This window comes from Tachypleus tridentatus, chromosome 4 (genome assembly GCF_004210375.1).
Source record: "Tachypleus tridentatus isolate NWPU-2018 chromosome 4, ASM421037v1, whole genome shotgun sequence".
Lineage (NCBI taxonomy): Eukaryota > Metazoa > Arthropoda > Merostomata > Xiphosura > Limulidae > Tachypleus > Tachypleus tridentatus.
Window position 1 is genome coordinate 101,068,457 of NC_134828.1, and position 25,876 is coordinate 101,094,332.

Here is a 25,876-nt window from a genome sequence, read left to right on the forward strand (position 1 = left end):
CTTTGATTTTTTCATTCTGTACTATAGAAAAATATAAAAATTGCATTAGAAAAAAAAACGCCTACCTTGTAACATAGGCTTATATGTTTTCATATCGTTATTCATCCTACTGGAAAGAGAAACCTGAATGTTAAAGTTAACTGGAAAATTCGACAGTTTCAACTTTCAGAATAGAATTTTTTTAAACAGTGTATGAATATCTAAAGTTGTAGTTGGTTCACAGTTACTTGTGGACAGTTTTGTAAACTACAGTTTGAATTATGTTTTGTTCTTTTTTTAGTTAGTAACAATAATAAAATAATTTTATTAGTAAATCTCATCTTTTAAATATAGGAAAACCTATAAATACATTTTTACACCCTATTAAATCCCTTGTATTTGGGAACCACCATTAACTGATTGCTTGTATTGTTCTGATGGCTGACAAATTATGATGTATACAAATTTGTGTCCTTATAACACATTTCCATGTTTACATTCTGCATATTGTTCAGTTGGTCTGATGCCAATCTTAGGAACAGGATTTAAAAACTTGCAAATAAATAAAAGTAAACTTTGTGTAAACCTGTTTGTAGGTATTACAACAATTATATTATTAGTTTAAATATAAGCTTACATGTGAATATTAAAGAATTTAATTACATAAATGTATGCTCATTGAATGTTTTGCGAATGTGTTCTCATATAAAAAAATTGTAAAAATCAATGATATAGGATGACTTAATTTTTACTCTGTGAAAACTAACTAGCTGGGGTACTTGTTAAGAAAGCAAAAATTGTATGGAACACAATATTATTCTCCCTTCTCTTTTCTTTTGTTATTAAATTTCTAACAAACTCATTACATGTTAATTACATACCTTACTTTTGTATAAGGTAATAATTGACTCATTTAACTGATTTAAACTTGTGTCTTTAAATTCAAAGCCTATAAGTAAAATGGAAATATGCCCAACTTTGGATCATTTTTTATTTCTTTTCTCGAGTGACAATCCTAAAAAGAAAAAATAGTGCTTTTATACCATCAGAAACTTTTTTCTTACCATACAAAAAAGTACACTAATTGAGCCAGTTAAATCTGGATGATAGATGCTAACACACACACACTCATAATGAATGGATCATTATATTAACATAGTAATGTGATGATCATGTCATGTCTGGTAACAAGTATTAGATAATGACGTACCTTATATCATCTGTCATTTTGGTATCCTAGGCTTTGTCACCATTATTTAAAAACAAGTTCAGTGTAATAGTGAACTAAGTATATTATCTTCTACAACAATAATAAAATGTGTATAAAATTATTCAGGTAAAAGCAGCCACAGGAGAAGATATTTCAGCAGAAGAGCTGGGAGGAGCAGATTTGCATTGCAGGTGATCTTTTAAAGTTACTAATTTTCTATGACACTTAAAGGACATGTTTATTCTTTACCTGTAGTATACAGTTAAGTTACTAAAATAATGTTGAATATAATAATTATGAATTAATATTCTTGGTGAAAATTTTTTTTGTTCTTTTAACATTTCTAGAACTTTACCAAGGTTACAGTGTCGTGGTTGAGACTGCTTTTATTTTTGAATCAGCTTGTTAAACATCAGCTTAAAATATGATTGAAAATTGTGATTTTTTATACATCTAATTCTTTACAGGAATCTCTTAAGATTAATTTAAATAATGATTATCATTGAATTAGTTACGAAGCTTATTATTTTATCATTGGTTGTGTACAATGATGAATGTGTACCTACGAATGAACATATTCTAAATATATCAGTAGCTGTAATTCTTTTCTGGGGGTTTCACAGGCGTTCTGGTGTGACAGATTATTACGCACAAGATGATCTCCATGCTTTGCATCTAGCCCGTAGGGTAGCAGCAAATTGGAACAAAATAAAGAAACCTAATGTGAGTAAAGTGTTATAACAAAAGTTTCATCTTGATGAATCTTCAAGTTACACTTAAATCTGATGCAAATTTTGTAGTTAACTGCTAAGGCGTAAGTCTTGCATTTGGCTAAATCATTGTGTAAGCTTGTTTTGTGAATTGTACTGAGCCTAAGATTTATATGTATAATTATTCTGAAAGTGACAGTTGCACAGTTATATGAAGTGTTATGAAGAAGATATTGGATTAACTATATGAGCTGTTTGCTACTGTTTTTTTTTGAAAGTCCCTGAATAGTGGGCAGGTATCAGAGATATGAAAGTTAGCTAACATTATTCCTCTTTTCAAGAAAAATAATAGAAGATTGTGCCAGTATTTATGGGCTCATTAGTTTTACATCAGTAATTGATAAAGTTTTGGAAGTTCTGATAAAGAATGCTTTTCAAAGTCATTTAACACAATGTAGAATTTTAGTGAATATTCAATGTGGTTTCACTAAAGAAAAACTTGTTTAAAATTACTTCCTTGTGCTTTAAAAGTATTACTGCTTGCACAGATAAGGGTAAAGGTGTAGATGTGGTGTATCTGGATTTTTCTAAAGCTTTTGACAGGGGGATACATAAAGTGCTTGTAAAAAAAAAATAGATGTTGGGAGGATAAGCTAGCTAATTGGATAGAAAAGTTCCTGAATGACAGGAAGCAGAGAGTTGTTATAAATGAAGTTCAGTCAAACTGGATTAATGTTGCAAATGGTGTATCTCAGGGCTTAGTCTTAGGACCTTTGTTTCTTTTGATTTATGTCAATGATATATGTGAAGGAATATTCAATAAATTACTTAAATTTGTAGGTGATATTAAGATTTTGAGTGTTGATATCTGTGAAGAGGATGCTGGTGATTCAGAATATGATTAAGGTTATTTAGTGAGTTGGGGAAATAAATGGCAGATGAATTTTAACTGTAATAAATACAGAATAATGGATATAGGTTATCATAAGTTGATGTCCCAAGGCTTGTCCATAACATTAGTGTTATTAGTGATGGTGACACTGTCCACCTTGGAAATGATTTTAGTTTTTTAAAGGCCATTTAAGATTTTTAATTTACACATTAGACCTCTTTTAATGTGGTCCCTTTTAAGAATCACAGTCCATATAGTTCAGTTTGGAACTAGAAAATACAAAAACCAGGACTGGAAAGGCCAACTTCAGGTGACTAATGCTGCTGTTTGAACTATCCATTAGTCATCCTGGTGAGTTATTATTAAAATTTTGCTACAAATCTTTTAAAACTTTTATTACTTTACTTTTTGAAAATGGCCATAACGTCAAATAACTCGGAACCAGGACTGGAAAGGTCAACTTCAGGTAACTGATGGTGGTTTTTGTACTTACCTGTTAGTCTTCCTGGTGAGTTATGATAATTACAATTATGCTACAGAAAGTCTACAGAAATGTTGAATCCAAGTGTAAAAGGTTATAATTTCATTTTATAGGCCATTGGTTAGGCTACATTTAGAGTATTGTGTTCAGTCTTGGGCTCTTTACTTTACGAAGGACATTGAATTATTGGATAGGGTTCAGAGGTGGGCTACTAGAATGGTACGTGAGATAGAGGAGTTGTCAAAAGAGAATAGGTTAAGATATTTAAAATTGTCTTCTCTTGAAAAAAAAAACATTGGAGGAAATCTAACTCCAGAGGGGTTTGAGGTTTTAATGAGTAAGGATAAAATTAATAGAAGTGTTGATGCATCACTTTTTTTTTTTTATATTTAACAGTGAAAATGATATGAATAAGGTACACACAAATTTTGGCAGAGCAGGAGTCATTCACCTTCAGCTAAGACAGTTTTAATTTTCTAACAGGATGGTTGGTCTTTATAACAGATTGCCTTCAAATATTGTGGAAGCAGTAAATTTAAATGAGTTTAAGAGAAAGCTTTATAAATATTTGAGTGATAAAGACTGATTTTGAGTTTTTATTTAATAGTTTTTAATATAGTTTTGAGGATAGAAAAGCTTAGATAGATCATTTGATCCATTGTCAGTCCATTGTGTTATATTATTACTGATTTAACTTTGCTAGCCCAATTTCTATAGGCATAAACGATGATACAAATACCAGTGACTTCATGTTTCACTGTATTAAATTGGAAGAAAACAGATTAAACCAAATCTAGTGAACGTCATACTAAAATTTTTAATGAGTTGAGCACAAAATGATAATCCCATGAGTTGTTCCAACATATATCAGCTTTTTGTGGAAACCAACTGCCTTGTGATAGGTAGTAAAGAATTCCTTTACTTGTGTCAACAGCGATCTTACTGTTTCCCAATCTTTGGCTTTTCCTAGCAACATTACTTTGTTTTTCATCAGCCTAATTCCCTTTAAATGTAAATGCATATTTTCTATGGAGGTTGCTTTCACTTTACTAGCACAGAGGAGATTTATCCTGCTAATAGAGTTGTAAAGAATTTGATAAGTGGACTTCTGTCATAAGCTTATCAGTACCAAACTAACTGTCTTTGATATAGGAGCCATCTGTGGTTGTGATGACAACTGACTAACCACCAAAGTTTTAAATAGCTGCCGACAGGATTTTTCTGATTTGTCTTCTACCTAGTCTCTACATTTTTTGTGTAGGCTGGTTTCCTCGCGTCTTATTGGCAACAATGTTCATTGCACGTGAGAGTGCTTGAAACCTAGTGGTGATGAATTATTTCAGTGTGTTTGTATAACACCTGTCCACCCATATCTTTTCCTGAAAACACTGAACAATTCCTTGCTTACTAAATCTCTATGCTAGCAGTTGAACTGTATTAACATTTTAGGTTACATGTTGAATCACACTGAATGATTAACTAGAATTATGTGTTTTGCTGAATCTTTACTGAAGTGGAGAAGCTAGTCAAAAGCAATACCTTAAGTGTATTGCTTGTTTTATTGGAATATACTAAAATTACATACCGTGAGAATTACTTTGAACCATCTCCAGTTTTGTCTTGTTTTCTTACCTTGTGAATTTTAATTTTGCTCAACGACACATTTGAATCATTAGTTACAGTATGTTACCTGATCTTTGTACAGGTGACTATCACAAAACCTGAAGATCCAATCTACCCTGCTGATGATTTGTATGGTTTTGTAGGAGACAATCTAAAACGAACATTTGACGTGAGAGAGGTAAATCTAGCATTCAGATACATCTTAGAATTTTGTTAATAAGTGTCATAGTGATGTTTAGCAAATGAATTACATAAATTATTTTTGTTCTAATATCTGATAGTTCTTTGATTTATTTGTTGGAAATACATATTTTGATAAAATAATTGAGCAAAAAAATCTTTACCTTTGGCTTGAATGTCTGGTGTTAATAACCCTCAAGTTATTGTCTTATATTTATTTACACTGTACACTACTGATATGGCCAATGTTGTGTTGAGTACTTGTGTTCTTGTTTCATCAAAAACTTTGTGAAATTGCTTATTTTCATAGTGTAATTAGCAATAATAAATGGGATTAATTGTAATATTGGTGGTAATTTGAGTTGCATATATGTGACTCTAACCAACATCATGGATTTACTGTGCACTTTAGTGCATATATAGCTGAGAATTTTACTTTTTGAACTAACTACTTGAATTGTACTATTGAACCTAAATGAAAGAGCTTACAGTTTATTATAGTAATGTATGTTATATCTATTAATAAAAACAATTAAGAATTTAATAAATTGTTAGTATGCTCTGGTCATTCACTTCTGATGTAGTTGTATAAGTGTTTTGAAGATAAAATGTTCAAATAATTAAGCAGAATAATGGTAATAATCAAACAGTCCAGAAGTAATTCAGTTTTAAACAATACAATTGTATGTGTACTACCCTTACTAATAATTATCTTTGTATGGTTGGCATAACTTTTGTTTATACATAGATTTTTAGGCATGTCATCGGCTGAGCCCATCTGATGTAATTCAAAACTGTATTTATACATCCATTCATACTTTTTCACAGAGAAAGAAATTTTGAGACCATATAAGTTTGTTGCAAGACTTATTGAGGTTTTGTTTGTAACAAACCCTTTAATTCTAACATACCATGTCATCAGCTGAGCCGATCTGATCTGGTTCTAAAGTGCATCACACTACTGATTGTGGTATGTGATGTATTACCCACTACAGGTATACAAATATTTTATTTCAGGATTTTTGTATACATAACACAAGAAACAAAGTATGAGATTTTAAGAAAAAGTGCATTGTAACATTGTATAAAATGAAGTAATTTTAAAAACCTTTTTAGTTAACTTAAAAGTTTGTTATGAAGCATGCTGGACAGGTGAGAGAAAAGAGGTCATCTTGTTGCAATTATTTCAGAATTATAGCATAAAATTGACCTCATTAAATGCTACATTACTGAAATAATTACGCCATGCACAGTTATAGAATATATTCTGTAATGGGATATGAAAACATTCCTTTAAAAATTATCTCTAAACAGTATTATACTCTTATAATACTAACTACAGTTGTTAAGGTTTATTCTCATTGTTATGTACTACTGGTAATGGAATAATATCACTTGGTCCATCTGTGTGATGAACAACAATGTATCATTGAAAATTTTGTTAAATATTTTAAAATGGTATGAGCTCCTCCATATGTTCTGTTACACTCTTTAATAATTTACATAACAATGTAAGTTTTTATTTTAAAATGACACTGAATTAGAAGACTGTCAGAAATATTTAATAAAATATTGTATATTTGTTTAATTTTAGCATGGTAATTCACCTACATTTATTGTTAATATTTTCTTATACAGGGTGTTTAGAAAGTCACTGTGCACTTGTATATTTATTAACAGACATGTTTAAATATAGAATATAGGAGGTAAATATGAATGACAATTATAAACAATGTTGAAAGTGACCCCCGTTGGCATCAATACAGGCTTGGATTTTTCTTATTTTGTTTCTAAACACTGCTATCAGTTGCTAGCTTAAAATAGACTGAATAGACATATGATTACAAAACTGCACAATGACTTTCTGAACACCCTGTAGTAAGCACACTACAAGTTTCTTCAGAGGTATTTAGCCTATATAATTCAGTAATTTGTCTGTGATGTAGGCTTCTCAGACAGTAAATAGTAGGCTTTTTAATAGTTGTAACGCAGTAATTATTGTAATCAGTTGTACAGTAAGAAATGTCTAGTTGATTTTTCAGATTTACCACTCAACAATTTTGATTTTATTTTCAACATACATCATGAATTAACAATCAACTATCAAAATAATGATTAATAATGCATAAAGCTTGTCATATCAGTAAAAAAAATATTATATACACCACACTTCTCAAACCTGTAGTTAATAGATTTATACTAGTTGCTTTTCAAGACCTAACCAACATTTTTACCTGTAATAGTGAGCTTGAATTCTACATTAAATTCACAGCTTCTGTAATTTCATCCAACTTTTAAAAATAAGCATTCTTTTATCAAAATAATACAGCTAATCTTCATTTTCTTCAGGATATCAAAACTGTTTGAATTATATAATTCCCCAAAAAATTGTGAAAAAAAATTAGGAACACCAACTTTATTTTGAGAAAAGGGAATAACTTTTAAACATTTTGTAAAGTGTGATTTGATCCATTTCTATATTAACATGGAAGTATTGTGATGTTTCCTATGTGCACACATGTGCATGTCAGTGAGGTGTAATAACTTAAATAGTTATTAACTTCATCCTATCATCTATAGAATGTATCTATGTTCTGGTAATCTTGGATGAATTTTTATTTCTAAACTTTTATGCAGTTTTTGCATGTAATTAATCACATCCATGTTGTCTGGATGTCATAAATTTGCTAATCCTCTTAGATGAATAGAAGTTGTATACTACAGTGCACATTTTAGCTTGCAAGTGCATATTTCCATGTGGATCTTCTAGAATGGTATCATATAACAACTAGGTAATATGAAAGCCTGTTAGTTGTAGCATGTGATATAATGAATCATTGGACACTGCACTAAGACTTCAACCTGATTTTAAAAGTAGGACATTTCCATGATTCTGTTTCCTGTTCAAGGGCTTGTGCTCTTATTTTTGGTTTCCTGTTCAGTTTTTGTTCCTGCCATTAACACCAGCAGTCAAACAGTAGTTATACAAGTTGGAGTTTAGTGAAATGGATGGAAACTGCCTGTTGTAAAAAACAAAACAACAACATAGGATGGCATTTCAGATGTCTTCTGTCCTTCCTTTTCAGGTCAATGTGTGTAAGCTATTGCAGGTCTTTTATAGTATCTAGGAAGTAGATTGTGAAGGACCTATCCTATCTTCACTACATGGGAATACTGCACATCAGGTTCACAACTCAAGAGATTTCATAAACAACTTTGAAAATCTGCACAACAGACCCTAGGATATTCTTGTTAGTTTTGACATCACGGACCTATTTGCCAACATTCCAACCTCAGAAACCCTTCATATCACCATACAATGACTGCTGAATGACAACTCTACCACACAAAACTGACATGATCATGGAACTAACTACTATTTGCCTATAGTCATCTTACTTTCAATACAATGAGGAATTCTATGAATAAATGGATGGTATAGTTGTGGAATCACCACTCTCTCCAGCCTTTGCAGGCAATTTCAAGGAGGACTTTGAAGAAAGAGACCTTTCATCCAACATGTACAGACACTGTGAAGCTAGATAACAAGAGTCATAAACACAGTAATGAAACCTTACCATCCTTCCCAAAACATCTTAACTCTTTAAACCAAAGAATCCATTTTACCATCAATATAGAACAAAAAATTGTCACAACTGTATAAGAAAACCCACCAATACTGAGAAAAACCTAAACTTTCAGCCCTATCATCCAACTCTGCAAAACATGGTATAATCCAATGCCTAATCAAGAGAGCAGAAAACATTTGCAATGAGGCATCCATCAAAACAGGATGGTTACACCTCTGCCTTCTTCAAGAACTCCCTGAGGAAGAAAGAAAATATAAAAAGAACACCACTATTACCATGTACCTTTCATACCTGCAAAAGTTCAGTGAAAGAATTTCAACATAGATATCTGAAGAAATCTTGCAAGACATTAAGATACATTCAAGTGAAAAATTAGAAATAAACGTAAGTTTTTACAACCAGGCAATTGCCATCATTTCCAGTGTACTTATAATGAATACTCTGCCAAAAAAAAATCTTGTGTTTCTAAACTCATTTGTTTCCTCTTCTTGTCAATGTTTAACTTAATTTTTGATTAACAGTCCTGGCCTGTATTTTGCAAACACCATAGGCTTTTAATTCAGATACTAATATACCTTTATATCACAACAGCTTGTTTAATCAGTATGCATTTCTTTGTCTTAAATAATGTAATTATGAGAGTTTGTTTATGACTTATGGTAAAAGTTTTAATATTCTGTCACCTTTGTTATACCCTGGATCTTTGGTAAATAATTTCAAACCCTGACCCTCTGGTTGTAATCCAGTAAACTTGTGGTAATTTGAAAGTACAGATGAATCCAACCAAGTGCTACTTTTCAAATGGTTACAAAACGTTTTCATAAATTTCTATTTATGACATTTTATTAATTCAAAGAAAAGGAACATCTGTAACATAAAACTGTATTGTTAAAGAAAAGGACGTGATTCTTACAAGGAAAAATGGACCAATACCAGTCTGATAATGAAGATACTAAATAAAGTTACAAATCTTTTCTCTGGAAGTAACCAAGAAACACTGTATGCCATTGCATTTGAATTACAAACTTCTTTTAGAAACAGTAAACAGTATAATTAACATGAATTTAAGTGTACAAACACAACACAAACCATGTACAATCTTCTCTCAAGAGACCCAGTGTTTGAAAACTGTATATGCAGCATCTGGTATGTAGCAGCTGGAATTACATCATCTCATTGAACAAAGCATTGTTATATGTCTGCAAACTCTGGGCAATTTAGTATCATTCAGCTGGTAATATATATTTTAGAAGAGTTTTTCAAAGGTCTTATGGTAGTTCCATATTACAAATATAAGTTAAATGTCCAGAGAATCACAAAAGCTACAAAAGTAAACTCTTGTGTATCATCATGTTAATGCATTAACAACAATTTAGTTGTTAAATATGGTTACTTCAACAGTAACATATTGTTTAGTGAAAACAAACCATCTTGCTACACATTCTAATCAACATGCAAGTATAAATTCATGTTTTACCGTTAACAAACATTATGAAGTTCTATGCCTATTAGTAGCTTAAGCAAACATTCAAGTCATTTGTCATGTGTAATAAAAAGGGGGATAACATTGATCTCACTGTCTCCTGCAAAGAAAATTGCTACAGAGCAACAGCTCATAACAAGGGTCATCACATAGAATACCATCAGTAGTAGGATGAGGATAGTGTTGCCACTTATCCTGGTATAAAAAATTTTATACAAACATTTTACTGGTTAAAACTATTTTAAAACCTTTTTAAATTCTTAAGAAATTATTAATTATTGATTTTATTATATTTTATGAATTGGTTTATTTCAATTCAGATAATAGCCAGAATTGTGGATGGAAGCAACTTTGATGAATTTAAAGCCTTGTATGGAGAGACCCTTGTAACAGGTTTGAAATTTTAATACATTTTAAGAAAGATCAGTAGTAATGGATAAAATTCATTTTCTCATTAAATTTACTTTAGTAAATTCTTTCTAGCCTTGCATGTTAGCAATACCTTTCAACTATAAAGTGACTGTTTCACTCTTTAAGTACAGACTTGGTCCCTGGGACTGATTTTTGTAACCCTTTTGTGCTATTACTTTTAAATTAATAAGTTTATCTTCACAAAATTTGGCAAATTATTGGTAAACATTAGAATCTGATATGCAAAATATCAGATTTTATAAAATTAAAGTTTAAGATTTGTTAAGCAAGGTTGTTCTCGTACCCTTTTTATTTTCACATTACCTACCCAACATGCAAAATAACTTTCATTTTAAGATTCAAACTAGTATCATGCCTCAGAAAATTTTCAAATTCTACATGTGAAATCCTTATAACTTCCACATAATTCTACCAAATGTTTTTTAAGATAAAACTTATTTTGTCACCAATGAATCTCTGTATAGGTTCAGTCAATTTCACCAATCTTGTAACTGCCATATAAAATTAGGAAATTAATATAAATTAAGCCTTTGTCATTCTAGAATAACTACAGACTATTAAATGAAAATATAAATGTTTAGACCAAATAGATAACATCTCACAACATTGTACCTTTATATAGGTTTATTATTATTATTATATTGACCTTTCAGCTGTGCCAGGTTAACAGTATGGAAGTTACAATGATGTGGTTTGGTGCAAGTGTGCTCTTGTTAATGTATACAGTAATGTAAATTTGACCTCTAGTTTTCACAAAGTGAACTATATTGACTCTATTTCAGTGGACTAGTATTTGGTAAAGTGCAGCCATATTTCAGTTATTATAAATTGTAGATGTATATTAATTATTACTCTTTAAAAATAAGTTTTTAAATTTATTTTTCTTAAAACATAGAACAATAAATAAAGAAATAAAGCAAACAATATACTCATTGTTGTTTATGTAGCTTGCTAAGCCTTAAGAAATTTCACACATGGAGGATTTGAAATAATTTTTGTACGTTTTTTATATATACTTGAATAACCAAAAAATCATGAATTACTTCATTGATACCATAGAATTCCATTATAATTTATTAATTTTAATAACTAAAGTGTGGTTGTATTAAAAAAAAATGTCAAACAGGCTAAAGACTCGATTTACAAGGTTTATTTTGAAAGAAAGTACACTATTATATTTGAAAATGGCTGAGAAACTAATTAAGAAGGCAGTGTGAGGTTCAGATTGGTTATTTGTGCATTCAGAAGTAAGTGTGTGTATAACATCATTTTCAAAATTGGAAATAGGTTAGTGAGGGCCACTGTGTGTTTCATTCATTAAATATAGTGATAGCTCAGCAAATAGAAAAGATAAAATGTTTTAATTTTATATTCTAGCTTGTCAATATTGGTAATTTGAGTTCTTAATTCATATAAAACTGTAGACTGTATTTTGACATGACAAGCCTTAATTTTAAACAGTACTGTATTCAACATACCATGTGACATATAGAAATCAATGTTAAATACTTCCTTTTAAATTAAGAAATTAACATTTGAATTATAATTTACATTTTCATACCAAATTTAAGGAGAGAAGTTAATAAAATATCTCAATAACATTTTGAATCCAAGTCAATAAAAACAATGGCATGGCCAATAAGGTTAAAATTTAAAATATATATTTTGTATAACAAAACCACTAAGTACTGTATAAATGTTATTGCAATATTATATCATTTCATTAAAAAAGATACATTGAAAACATCCATCCTGTAATTTTATCCATGTCAAAAGTCATTAGTATGATTAGATTGAACACTCAATTCAAATAACAATTGCAACAGGTGGATGAAACCTGTTAAGACATATCATACTTGTCACAATGGCTTTAAAAAGCAGCTAGTAATTTGTTTCATTTTTAGGCTATTAAAGCTTGTGCTATATCATTTAAAATATTGTGCATTACTCTTTGATATAATTATGTAAAAAGTATGTAAATAATTATGTAACATAATGCACTAGACCTTCCAGCTGAACATTTTTCTCATAAGACAAGATGACAACTTTGACCTGTCAGGGTGGAATAAGTTTAATCTTCCAAGAGTTGTATTTGCATAAGCTAAAATGACTAACACTTTTTTTTGTAATTGTTTTTAATTGTTAATAATAACTGTTATTGTCATTAAACTTAGTCTTCTAACCATGTTTAAAATATATTTCTTAAAACTCCTTTATGACAGGCTTTGGAAGGCTTTATGGTTATCCTGTTGGTATTCTAGGAAATAATGGTGTGCTCTTCTCTGACTCTTCTCTAAAAGTAAGTCATAAATTCTGTTACGTTAGTAATGTTTATTTTTGTGTTTTTCTGGGCTGTTATGGTCTTGAGGTTAGAGTACTCTGACTACAGATGTGAGAGTCTATATTCCTAAACCACTATTGCAAAAGAAGAAAACTGTTGGTGTATTATAAGAGTGAAAGTCAAATCCCACTATTCAATTCTACAAGTTACCAAAGACTTAGTGTTGGGTGTTATTGACTTGCTGCATTTTCTAGTCTATCATTTCAAAGTAAGAGATAGCAGACATGGATATTTCTTGTAGCTTTGCACAACTATCCAAAAGAAACAAATTTAATTTTATCTTGTTTCTAACTGAAATTATGTTAGCGAAAAAAAACAAACTTAATGCAAAACGAATTACATAGTATTATTCCTTCAACACAAAACTTAAATAGCACAGAAGAAAAAGTTTTACTATTGAATGATAGATTATTATAAAAATATTTCAACAACAAATTCTTCTTAAACTTTTATTTTAAAACACTTGTTTTAATAATACTCTAAATATTTATTTTTAAGAAAACGGTACATCTTTTATGACTACCATAATTTTCCAATTATAAACTTCAATTCAGACACAAACCTTTGTTTGAAATACCATAGTGTGAAGTTTATATGTGAGTGTAGCTTATACATGAATTAGTTTTTTTTCAGAATAAGTGCTGAAAACTTTACTATTGTTAATCTTGTTAAAATACATGAACATTTTGGTGACAACATTCTTATTCTTCAATCATGCATTTCAGCCAAAACCCACTAAATGTTTTTGTAAATTAAATAACACAGAACAATGCACAAAAAGCAGACATTGTATAGCTGTCATAACTTTTCGAACTAATAATCTTTTAACAATTCAGTTAGGTTTTGTTGGTGATTCTCATGTAAAGAAGTTTAGGATTGAAGTAAAAGTAAACAGTTATCTGTACAGATAACATGTAATATAACATTACGATGTGTGTTATTTTACTTTTATAATTTATAATGTTTTTCTAAAAACATAAGTAACTGCTATGAAAGAACACATTTTTACATAAGCCAACCAATAACCTGACAACAGCAGTGGTTTGAGTATAAACAAGTTTATTTTATGTAACTATGACTTGTATAATATATGTTCATAATTCCATGACTTGTATAATATATATGTGATGTGGTTCATAATTCCAAAATTACAGTTTGGGTTAATTCTAAACATAGTGTAACTATGTATATATTATCAATCTTGATACAACATATAAAACACAGTAATTGTCTTATTATTGTATTTTTATTGTTTTGTACAATTAATGAACAATATATTTTGGATTTTTCTTTTTTTAAGGCTGTCCATTTCATTCAGCTTTGTTGTCAGAGAAAAATTCCTTTAATCTTCCTACAGAATATTACTGGTTAGTAATTATTTTATTTTTTTCCTTTATTGAAGTATATTTTTACATTTGTTTAAAAAATATTCACTTAAAAAGAAAGAAAATGTTTAAAATAACTTTCGTGTGATATGCTTTTTAATACTGTATACACTAATGTGGCCAAATTTGCACATTTTTTGACATTTTAATAGTTACATTCAAAATTAACTTTATTATCAATGTATTTAGTGAACTTCAAATCAAAACATAATTTATAAACCAATTTTTAACATTATATAACTTTAAATTTTGAAAAGAAATTCTTAACACTCCTACGAAAATACGTTTCTAGTCCTGATTTTCCAAGCCCATTCCCCTGGCTGTGGTTTCGCTAGATAGTAGATAGGGAATCTCGTTAATCCATTCATTAATGGATTTAAATGGCAATTTCATTTAAATACAAAATTATTAGCCTAATATTAATAACCTTTCAAGTTGCTCTGGGGCCTATTAGGCCCCACTTTTCGTAGGAGTGTTAAATTAATTCTTGGTTTGTATGTGTCACATGGTACATCGTTTCTCTAAATTGCTCATTAATGTTTTATTTACATCACCATATGAGTAACTGCATTTAGCACAAAATACACACACTATAAATATTGCTGAGCCATAAATCTCTAGCCTTCAAACTTGCTCTTCTCTACTGAGGTGTTAAAGTAAAAGGACATGTCATACCCCTCCTATGAATGTGAATCATTCTTTCTAGCATTTGCTGTTGGATTATTTATAACCAATAGAAAGAGAAGATTGTACTTTACTGACTTTTCTGAGATTAGCTAGATCAACTGAAAGAGTTTGAAACAATTAGCCCCAGTTTTATTGTTTGACATTGTGGAGTGTGTTTAACCAGCTAATAGAATTGTTAACCTGTTTATGACATGGTTCAAAAACTAGTTGGGTTTTTTTAATTTTGGAACATCCTTTTTTGTGGTTGATAATATTTTGTGTTTTGGCATGCACATTTAAAACCAAAAATAATGTTTGTGATAAACTACCATTGTGACAAAAAGTAGTTACTTTGTTTCATCTCCTGATGGCAAAATGCTTGCAAAATGACAAGAGGGTAAATAAGAAAACTTTAATAAAAAATATTACTTGTAGCACAAGCACATTGTAGTGCATGTTTGTGTAAGTTTGTGTGCTAGTCATTGATCCTTTATTTACACAAGTTTTGTGACTGTTATGAATCATTTTCACTTTATTTACACAAGTTTTGTGACTGTTATGAATCATTTTCACTTTATTTACACAAGTTTTGTGACTGTTATGAATCATTTTCACTTTATTTACACAAGTTGTGTGACTGTAATGAATCATTTTCACTTTATTTACACAAGTTTTGTGACTGTTATGAATCATTTTCACCATACTCGAAGAACATCTGATGAGTAACTGTAAAGCAGTAAAACAAAATGAAACCATATTTGAACAGTTTATCTGTTGGCTCTGAGGATCAGTTGCATGTAATTGTCTGTTAGAATATGCAGTCATTATAGTGAAATGAAAATGGTAGTTTTGATTTATTTCACTGCTTTTCATTTTCACATGCATTACTGATTTTGCTACAAATGATGTTAGGGAAGAAAAGATATAAATGTATGTGGAGAAAAAAAAAAGCTGTTGACATTAATTTAGGAAGTTATGCAGATGAAATATGAAACCGTAAGATGAAAAAAGTATTTTTATACTTAACATGACTAGTTTGAGTATAAACTGGTCAGAGCCTGAGTCAGGCTGACTTTATAAATTCACAGACAAATCTTTAGTAAATATACTTTTATTAAAAAAAAAAATTTTTTTTTTTTTGTGTGTGTAAAACAGATTTATAATGTAAAGTAAAAATCTGCCATATTTTGTGAATATGCACTTACTTAACTTTGGAATTATAATAAACATTGCTTCTCCAGGATCGGATTGATGTAATGGATTGACCTTTTTCATATGCAGTTAAACACTAACTTGGAATGTAAAGCTTATTTATAAATCAATAAAATTTTCTGAATTTGAAAATTTAAAATAAATAGCAAGACAAAATCCTCTAACCAACAGAAAACCAGAACTTAATCTCACCCAAAACAGAGTGGAAGTTTAAACAACATAATTTAGCTATTAACCATACAACAGTAGGATCTAAAGAAGGTACAAGACAGATGAAGTCCATATATAAATCATTGTGAAATCTTTGTTAGTCTACTACAGAGTTTCACTCATACCTTATATGAGCAATTTGTGTTATTGTATAACCAGAGGTCCAAACTATTGCATGGATATTTGGTCAGAACAAGATATTGAGATAGTAGTAGTGTTAACCAATGTCAAGTCAGGAGAGAATGTTTTGAGGAAAAGAACCTTCAGTGCTCTCAGTAGAAATGAAATAATGTGCACAGCAAAGCTTTCAGGACATCAGTTCCATCAAAACTAATCTTAAAGTCTAGAGCAGTTCCTTCATCTGCAAAGGGAAAGTTGTGGTTAAAAGAGAAAACTGATTATAAAAAAAATCATTGAAAAGAAACTGAACACATCTGCCAGAATTAGGAGCATAATAAAAAAAATACTTTGATGTTAACAAAGGCTTAAAATCAAAAGTTCACAAGGTTTCAAACACTCCTCACAATTAGCATCTTTTTATGAAAATGATGGCTGAAAATTGGAATTATACTCCTTCCATTTTGTCATGATCTTGCACATTAGGGAAACTTCTCATAAAGCTCAAATGAACTTTTTGACTTTGGTCTCTATAAATGTACCTTGAAAACCATCCTTCATATACTGTGTTTTATATTATCAAAATTAATGGTCTGAAATTGACCTCATTGTTAGTTGCAGAAACTGAAGCAAAATCCATAGTGCATAATTATTGCGAATAAACTGGGTGTTACTGAAAATGAAAGATGTAACTGTAAGAGCAGTATGTGATGTAGAACGTTATCTTTAAAATATGATAGTCTCTAATTGACCCAAATTTTATAAGTATATTTGATACTTTACAGTATATCACATTTGTGTCCTACATACCTGGACTTTAAATTTAACAGCCTTTTATCAATGAAGCATTGATGTCCGTCATTTGAGAAATCTCAGTTTTTGTGCTGAAATTTTCAAGCTAGGCCATTATAACCTCCTTTTATTGTGTTTGAGCAATTGCTGAGGCTATGTAAGTAGACATAGGTTTACTTAAACATCAAACAAAAACTGTTGTGACATCTTCAGGTAAACAAAAGTTGATGTTGTAATCTAAGTGGGCAAAGGTTCAAAACCTTATCTTGTATAAACTGTTGATCTCGGAGATGAATTTGGTGATGTAGTACATTGAGGTTTGCATCATGATCTAAGATAGATTTGTGTTAACTTTGTAATTCATCTAGAAATATACTTATTTGATTATATTAAAAGAAGAAAAGGTTAAAGAAGTTTTAATGAGTGGAAGTTCTGTTTATCTTGTATTAACTGTGGTTCACTAACCTATATAAGTAAACAGGTTAACTAAGTGATGTCAAGTATAAGGATATTATTGTGTGAGGTAGTTTACTTGATGTATTATATGTGATTAAACAGAGGTTCACTTGGTAATGTCCAATAAGTAAATATTTCATAATATCCTGTTTAATGACTATTTTAATAAGTGAATAGATACGAGAGTTTCGCATTTTAAAGTTGTGGATGAACCATGTTAACTATACTCATTTTAAGAGGTGACTGCTTTATTATCAAATATAAGGTTTTGAAACAGCTGTTTTTCAGATAATAAATTTTAGTGCAACATTTTGTTTAATAGTTAGATGTAATCACGTAAAACATTGAAAGTAGTAGTTTATATGTACAGTCAATATAGAGACAAGTATTGCATTGACACTAATCTTATTATTTAACAGATGACTGGTCTTTTAATTGTTAACCAGAAAGTGATGATATATTATTTAAAATTACAAGAGAGATAATATTTTGAATATGATAGGTAGTTACATGGAGTTGTGGTAAATTGACATATTGTGTAATTAGACAAATTTCTCTTTTTTTTTTAAATGTGAGGTTACATGGTTGGAAGAGATGCAGAAGCAGGTGGAATTGCTAAGAATGGGGCCAAGATGGTGACAGCTGTATCATGTGCTCAGGTTCCCAAACTTACTGTTATAGTGGGAGGATCTTATGGAGCAGGAAACTATGGAATGTGTGGGCGTGCATATGAGTAAGGGATTGGTTCTTTTTCTACCAATAACTTAAGTTCCTTAAACTATTAGTAAGAATAAACTGAAATTTTCCAAGAGATCAGTTCCTTTCTTAACTATAGCTTAATTAAGATTCCTCAGAGCATGAGTAAGAATAAACTGAAATTTTCCAAGAGATCAGTTTCTTTCTTAACTATAGCTTAATTAAGATTCCTCAGAGCATGATTAACAATAAACTGAAATTTTCCATTGAGAGATTAGTTCTTTTTCTAACAATAGCTTAAGTTCCTTAAAGTATTAGTAAGAATGAACTAAAATTTTCCAAGAGATCAGTTCCTTTCTTAACTATAGCTTAATTAAAGTTCCTCAGAGTGTGAGTAAGAATAAACTGAAATTTTTCCATTGAGAGATTGGTTCTTTTTCTAACAATAGCTTAAGTTCCTTAAAGTATTAGTAAGAATGAACTGAAATTTTCCTATGAAGAATTGGTTCTTTTTCTAACAGTAGCTGAATCAAAGTTCCTCAATGTATGAGTGACTTTCTTAAAGGAATATGGGCAAATTGCAGCCTTTTGTGTGGGTTTATGTTTAATAATAAACACCTTAAAGGAAATTACTAGGAGTTTTTATAACAAATGTACATTATATCATACTTCCCAATAGTACATTTTTTATGAATAGTGAAGCTATTTTGAATTTAAATACTTGCTACAATGTTTTTTTTTTCTAAATAAATATAAGTATCATTGTTCTTTTTAAATTAATATGTATTTAAACTCAATCAACTACACATTTTTATTTTGTAATATAATCTATTTCACTAAATTTTCTCAATATTGTTCAGGATTTAGGTTCTTACGTTTTACCTCTTATGAATTTATTTAAGGTAGCTAATATTTGTTTCATGAACTTTTCAGTTAGATTATTTTCCTGAATTGCAATTACAAGTATCAACTCAACTGTTTTTGTTCTTGGTTACTGTTTATTTTTTCAGCTTTGATATAAGAAATTTTTGAAAATTGGTTTGTTTTTTTCCTGCTATTAATTATTTTATTTTTATTTTATTTCAATAAATACTTTTATGCATTGAATTATTCCAAGTTTGAGTTATTAACTAATGATGTCTTTATGTCTACCTATGATTTTCAATATGGTGATGCCTTTAAGTAGACTTTAGATTTATTTATTGTGATATCCATGTGTAATCTCTGTTTATATAACTCTAGCCCTAGGTTCATGTATATGTGGCCTAATGCTAGAATATCCATAATGGGAGGTGAACAAGCAGCCAGTGTCCTAGCTCAGATAACCAGAGATCAGAGACATAGAGAGGGAAAAGAGGTATGTCTACTGTCAATAATTTATCATTTACATTCATTATAATCTGTAATAAATTTTACAATTAAGATAAATATTGAACTGACCCTGTCTTGGAGAATTAATGTTTACTGTAATTCCAAATTTAATGTATATCTTCATGAACATGAAAGTCTGTTACACACAGAAAGTCAGATTTTTTTTCAAATAAATTATTTCTATAGAAGATTCGTCTGAAATCAGTCTGACTAACTCCAACTAGTCCTTCAGTAAGATGACTTTCATGTTAAGAATAATTTTTTTTTCATCATAAGTTTCAAATTCCACTCATGTCATCTTCTGAAAGCATGCAAATGAATATCAAATCTTTTTTTGTGTTTTTGAAAAGTTATACTTTGTTTTATACATTGTTTATCCTAACAGTGAGCTTAGTGAAATCATCTACGATCCGCAAAATATGAGGTTTTTTTCGTCTTTCTATCTTTCTAGAATGACAACAGATTGTGAGAGAAATTTATAATAATTTATTTTTTGACAGTCCCAGGCTCTTAACAGCTTCTAATATGCTTTCATTTCATTTTTGTTTCTTTTTGTACAGAGCCTAGCAACTAAACTAGTGTGATAAAGCAAGTTACCATAAATAGTGTCAAATTACTTAAAGCATGGGCAGCTTGCACTTATACCTCAGATAATTTTTTTCATTTAAGTTTTGTTAACTAATAAGTTGCTAATTTTTTTGATTTAGTTGATTTTATTGCAGTAAGTAAACATGAGAAATTTAGGATGTACCTTTGGATCTAGAACTATTTCTGATCATCAGCTACAGGTAACCTGATAGATAAATCATTAAATTCCCCTTTTTTGTTTTATTGGTTATAACACAATAACAAAATATTATATATATCAAAATTAATGACATTTATGGAAAAGAGGACATATTGGAGGACAAGGCAGTGGATTTAATTTTATTCTACCTGTATCACTAAAGCAAGACCATTAGTCTAAAATTCACATTGATATAAAGAATGACAAAAGTATCATAGTTGAAATTTGTCACTTCTTTGCTGTTGTAAAGTGACCTTTGTATAATTCTAATTTTACCATTATTCATCTACAATCTGTTTTTTTTATGGTGTTTTTACTTTATGTAATTTAACTATATATAGTTTTAAATTCATTTAAATATTAACTTAGATATTAACATTTAGATATATGTTGTCAACAAGAATTAACATTTTCATTGTACATTCATGTATTCATTTTGTATGAAAATTAGTGTTGAGAAAATCATCTATTTTACAAATTATTTTTCCAACTGCAGCCTTTAGACTCTAAATGTCTTAAATGAGTAACACATTCACTACTTTTAGTGTACCCCTTTTAATATGAGTCTTATGTTTACTCTAGTTGTTACAGGCTGTTAAGTAACATTAGTTGTATCACAGTTTTGTGCCTATTGAATAGTTCAATGTTTCAATGTATGATAGCTGTAAAATAGAATTATTAGATGTATAGTTTTGAACTGCATTTCTGGCAGAACCTAGATTAACTCTTTCAACACAAACTCAGTCAGTTTGACTGACCACATGACCTCTTTGTGCTTGTTTTAAAGTCTATAGGTTTAATATTTCTAACTTTCAGTACAGTGTGGATATTTGGCAGTATTTCAGTTAATGTTATAAGTCTTTCATATAAAAAACCATACTTTTTTAATCAAGTATTTTTAATTTGTTCAATATATTGAGTACTTATTTTGAATAGTCTGTGTGCAAAGAAATTTCCATTTTAAGAATAAAAATACTTTTTATCATCTCTTTTCTTTCGAGTAATTCCAAAACCTTCTAAGTACATTTCAAGTGTTCTTTTTCATTTAAAACTTTTTCTCTACCCTAACTCTAAATAGGATTGGTCTGTTTGACTGACCAGGTAACCAACAAAATAAATATAAATTACCCTTTTTTTCTTCTCTCTAGAACAGCTCCAGATTTGTGACATGAAACATTTGTTTGTTCTAAATGACTTTAAGTTTATAACAATACACATCTATTTATAATTAAATTTTATTGTTTTAATTGTCCTTCGAATCATGTCTACCTACTGTCTGAACCATAATGACTTGTAAATCACTCGGGGCACGTGCAGCTCATGTTACGCTATCGTGCTATTCACATGCTTGTCCTGTGAAACATTATTATTATTTATTTTACCTAATCTACAAGGATCTCTATTTTTACATTTTAGTTACTGTTACAATAATTAATAAACATAAAGTAATAACTTAGTTAATCTTCTTTTTTCTTGCAATTGATAGTTGAGAATATTTAAGCCTACTTTTTTATACTAATGGTAGTAACACACTAAATAATTTATTTAATTAAATAATTCACTAAAGAACATGGACTAATAACTTGCAAAAAGGTAGACAATTTTCCATACCTTTTGCAGTATTTCTGGCTTTCTAGCTATGCAGTAAGAGCCATTACAAATTCATCCAAACTATTCATTAAATTTCTCATTGGAATGTTACTTGTACTCTGAGAGAAAAAAATTAGTTATCTCTGCAGAACACATCATTTGACAGATGAAAACCGTTACTTTCTATCAGTTATATGTAATACATAATTGTGAGAGTAACTTGTCAGAGTAATAATGAATCTATAACTTTTAATTATAATTAATTAATTATAGTTATTAATTTACATTTTATTTCTTACTCTTTCAAGGTGTTGTGGGGAAAAAAAGGAAGGAGAAAATATTGTACTAAGAGAAATTTAGGATGTTTTTTATTACCTAGTAGAATTGGGAACTAGAAACTTGTATATTATTATAACATGGATTACACTACGTAACAAAATTTTTACTTTTTCTTGTTCCTGGGCAGAAAGTGTTATTTCCCAATTGCTTATGTCTAAAGTAAATGGAAAAGACCTATTTTTCTCTTCAAACTTTGCTTTTGTGACCTGGGAGTGTATAACAAAAATATGATAGGAGAATATATTTGGGGGCTGATACAGGAAAGTGATTTACGTTACAGTCGCAAATCTCAACAAACTATTTACTTCTAAACATTTTTGTATAACTTTAGTATAAATACATGTAAATCTTCATTCATATGTTGTTTTATTCAGACCTTATGTAAATGAAAATGTGCAAATTTGCCTGCTTTTTTCATAGAAATAAAGTTAATTTCTAAACTTCATTATCCAGGTCACAAAAGCAAAGTTTGAAGGGAATAATGGCCATTTACTGTACTTTTACAATGTAAGCAATTAAGAAATAGCACGTACTATCCAGGAACAAAATTTGTGTTGCATAGTGTTATTAGCTAAGATTTTATGCTACATTAATATGTATAACATAGATTTTGAATGTAAGACACCAAAACTTTTATGTGCAGTAAAGAATACCCAGGGCAAACAGAATAAGCTAGCTAATTTGAAACAATGTCTTATTTAGCTACCTACCTATCTATTGTATGACTTTATTTAACTTTCAAAACTTGTTTGAGTCTACTATTAAAAGGGATTATATGTTAAGGCCTGTTGTATATCTACTATTTGTTGTTGCTTCTTAAAAGTGAGATATATGTATGTATAAGCTAATAATATGGTTTCTGAAACAAATTTTCTTTTTCTTATTCAAAAGCTATCTTGATTTTTGTGTCTGTCCTTTAAGGATTGCTAAATAATTTTTAGTAATCAGTGCATTGGTCTTTATACCCCACTAATTTTGTACCATTTCTGAACATGTACATATCATGTGAACTACACCAATAGTATTTTGCTTTCCCCACTCAAGCCTCACTTGTTCAATTGGCACAGTTTATACAAGTGTTTAAGTTTTCCAAGTATGACTGCAGTTTCCAGTGAAATTTCTTCAACATTTTCTGTCTTTCCACTTTGATCACTTATGTCACTAATCCAGAGGGTACTAATTCTTGGTTTCTCTACTTTCTGATCATGGGGCTCTTTACTGAGCTCACTGTCATCACAATGTGGTCTTCATTTTCCTTTTTCCTGGCTTCTTCCATCTGGTTCAATTATTTTTTTTAACAAGATTCTTATCACAAAGTAGTCCCTCATTTCACAGATGTTACCATTCTCTGACTCCATGTTTTGCATTCTTCCTTCCTAATCTATTGGACATTCTTCCATTTCCCACTGATGTTAGTATACCTCCAACTTTGGTCTCTTCACCATAGTTTATATACTTATAAACCTTCTTTTCATCCTCATTCTTCACCCAGTAGTTTGTCAAAAGCTTGTCTGTGTCCAACTCTCGAACAACATTGTTTATCTTCTTCCATTTCTTCTTACTTTTATCTTTCCCTCTCTCTGTTCTTTTGTTTTGCATATTGGAATCACATTGTGGTCCTTTATGCCCTTTTCCATCCTACATTTCAGCCTTTGTCTCAATATTCCATCTACATTCCCTCTCTTACTAACAAATTTATCCTCCTCCCTTGTAGTTGTCATTTGCATATTTATACCACTTAGTTGATATACATCTTTATCATTCCTCCTGTGTCATCTTCTATCCTGACCTCTGCCCTTCCTCCCCAGGTCCTTAGCTGCTAGTTACTGTGTTCTGGCAGCCACTTCCATTTTGTTACATTCCATTTCACACCTGTAATTCAATTTTGATCTAGATAGACTTGCTTGTGTGGTTTTTTCCTTCAGGTGTTATGTGGCACATTCTGTCTCATTTCAAGTTTCACGTTCTTGACTTCTTGTTTTCCAGAACCCTTCAATTTCCAGTGTTCTGTAACCTGTTACACTTGCTGGTCAGGTTTGTTGATTCATTCAGCTGACTTGTTTGTACTTTTCTGTGGAAGGTTGCCATCTCCACAACATCACTGCATAAAATTACATTACTATGTCTTTTGCTTGCAAACCTTTGTTCTCCTTTGAAGGAGATTGTTCAACTAGAATATAAACAATTCTGAATACCCTTGTTGCTCATTATCTGCTAGATCTGGCTGTGTCTTCTGCTAGTAGTGACTTTAAATACATTTGTTTGTCTTTGTAAGTCTTGTTGCTTACTTTTGTCTGTATTTTCAGCTTCTCTAATCTTAGCATCTTCCCTGCAGACCTCACCTTGTGGTGGGTGTTCCCTGGTCAAGTATGCTTTATCTCAAACCCTGACTAGCTAAAGTACTTATATAATACTCACAGTTGATATTAGATATTTCTTTAAGACCTCTGGGCAGTTTCACAGTTGTATATGTGCATATCAATGTATTGAAAATCATTAAAACTTATCTTTGTTGGACTGTCACTTCTGTACTTCATGAGTAAAGGAGACTTCTCCCCAACCCTGCAGATTCTTTGATTCATTAAAAGGAAATATTACCTGCTTTTCAAAATAGAGAAACGGTCATTCTGTGCGACATTTGTCTGGACTCCCCACTGTTTTTGTTACCTTTCGTTTTTATTCAAATGAAGTATGGGAGTCCTTACTGCTGTCAGTTTCCAGTCACTGGGTTTATGGACCATAAAGGCTTCCTCATGAGTGTAATTCCATGGTACTACACTTACACTCATTTATCCACTCAGTCTCAGTAAGAAAAGGGTGAAGGTGGTTCCTACTACCAATTCCCCTGAATGCTTTCTGCTTGTGTGGGTCATATTCAATAAAACCAATAATCAAATAATAATTGGAGCTAGACTCCATGGGATCTTCCTCATAATTCCAGGTTCAGGATGACAAAAACACTGTTCCTACAACTGTGTGCAGTAGATGCCTCTCTTCTTGTTAATTCCAATTGTAGAAGGTTCTTTCCTGTTTCTGTGGTTGGGATTGAGAGACTTCACCTGCCTTGTAATACCAGCAACAGGATTCCCTGCTCTGAACCTGACGATGACCAAAGAAGGTCGAAACGTTGTTCGCTCTTCTATGTAAAATATTTTCTCAACCCAAACGAGCCATTTTTGCATATAAAATTCCCTGCTCTATTCCTATGGTTGGTCAATTTTTGTTTGTCCTGCTCATGCTTCCAGATACAAGATTCTCTGCCTGCATTAATGGTTGAGTGACACTGTTAGAGCTTTGCCTGTTCTTATGTTTGAGTCAAAACAACACCAAAGCA

At 30.4% G+C, this 25,876-nt stretch overlaps 1 protein-coding gene across 2 annotated transcripts in view; it reads left to right on the forward strand.

The window, feature by feature from the left end:
* Positions 1 to 25,876, forward strand: part of Mccc2 (methylcrotonyl-CoA carboxylase subunit 2) — a 44,308-nt gene that overhangs the window by 14,413 nt on the left and 4,019 nt on the right. For both annotated transcript variants that reach the window (XR_013027939.1, XM_076500176.1), the window contains exons 8-15: positions 1,316 to 1,380; positions 1,813 to 1,912; positions 4,978 to 5,073; positions 10,469 to 10,541; positions 12,803 to 12,879; positions 14,222 to 14,288; positions 18,336 to 18,492; positions 19,698 to 19,812. Coding sequence is in view for 1 of the 2 variants with exons in the window: in XM_076500176.1 (XP_076356291.1) it covers positions 1,316 to 1,380; positions 1,813 to 1,912; positions 4,978 to 5,073; positions 10,469 to 10,541; positions 12,803 to 12,879; positions 14,222 to 14,288; positions 18,336 to 18,492; positions 19,698 to 19,812 (750 nt within the window). In the remaining variant the exon portion in view is untranslated. The remainder of the gene's footprint in view (positions 1 to 1,315; positions 1,381 to 1,812; positions 1,913 to 4,977; positions 5,074 to 10,468; positions 10,542 to 12,802; positions 12,880 to 14,221; positions 14,289 to 18,335; positions 18,493 to 19,697; positions 19,813 to 25,876) is intronic.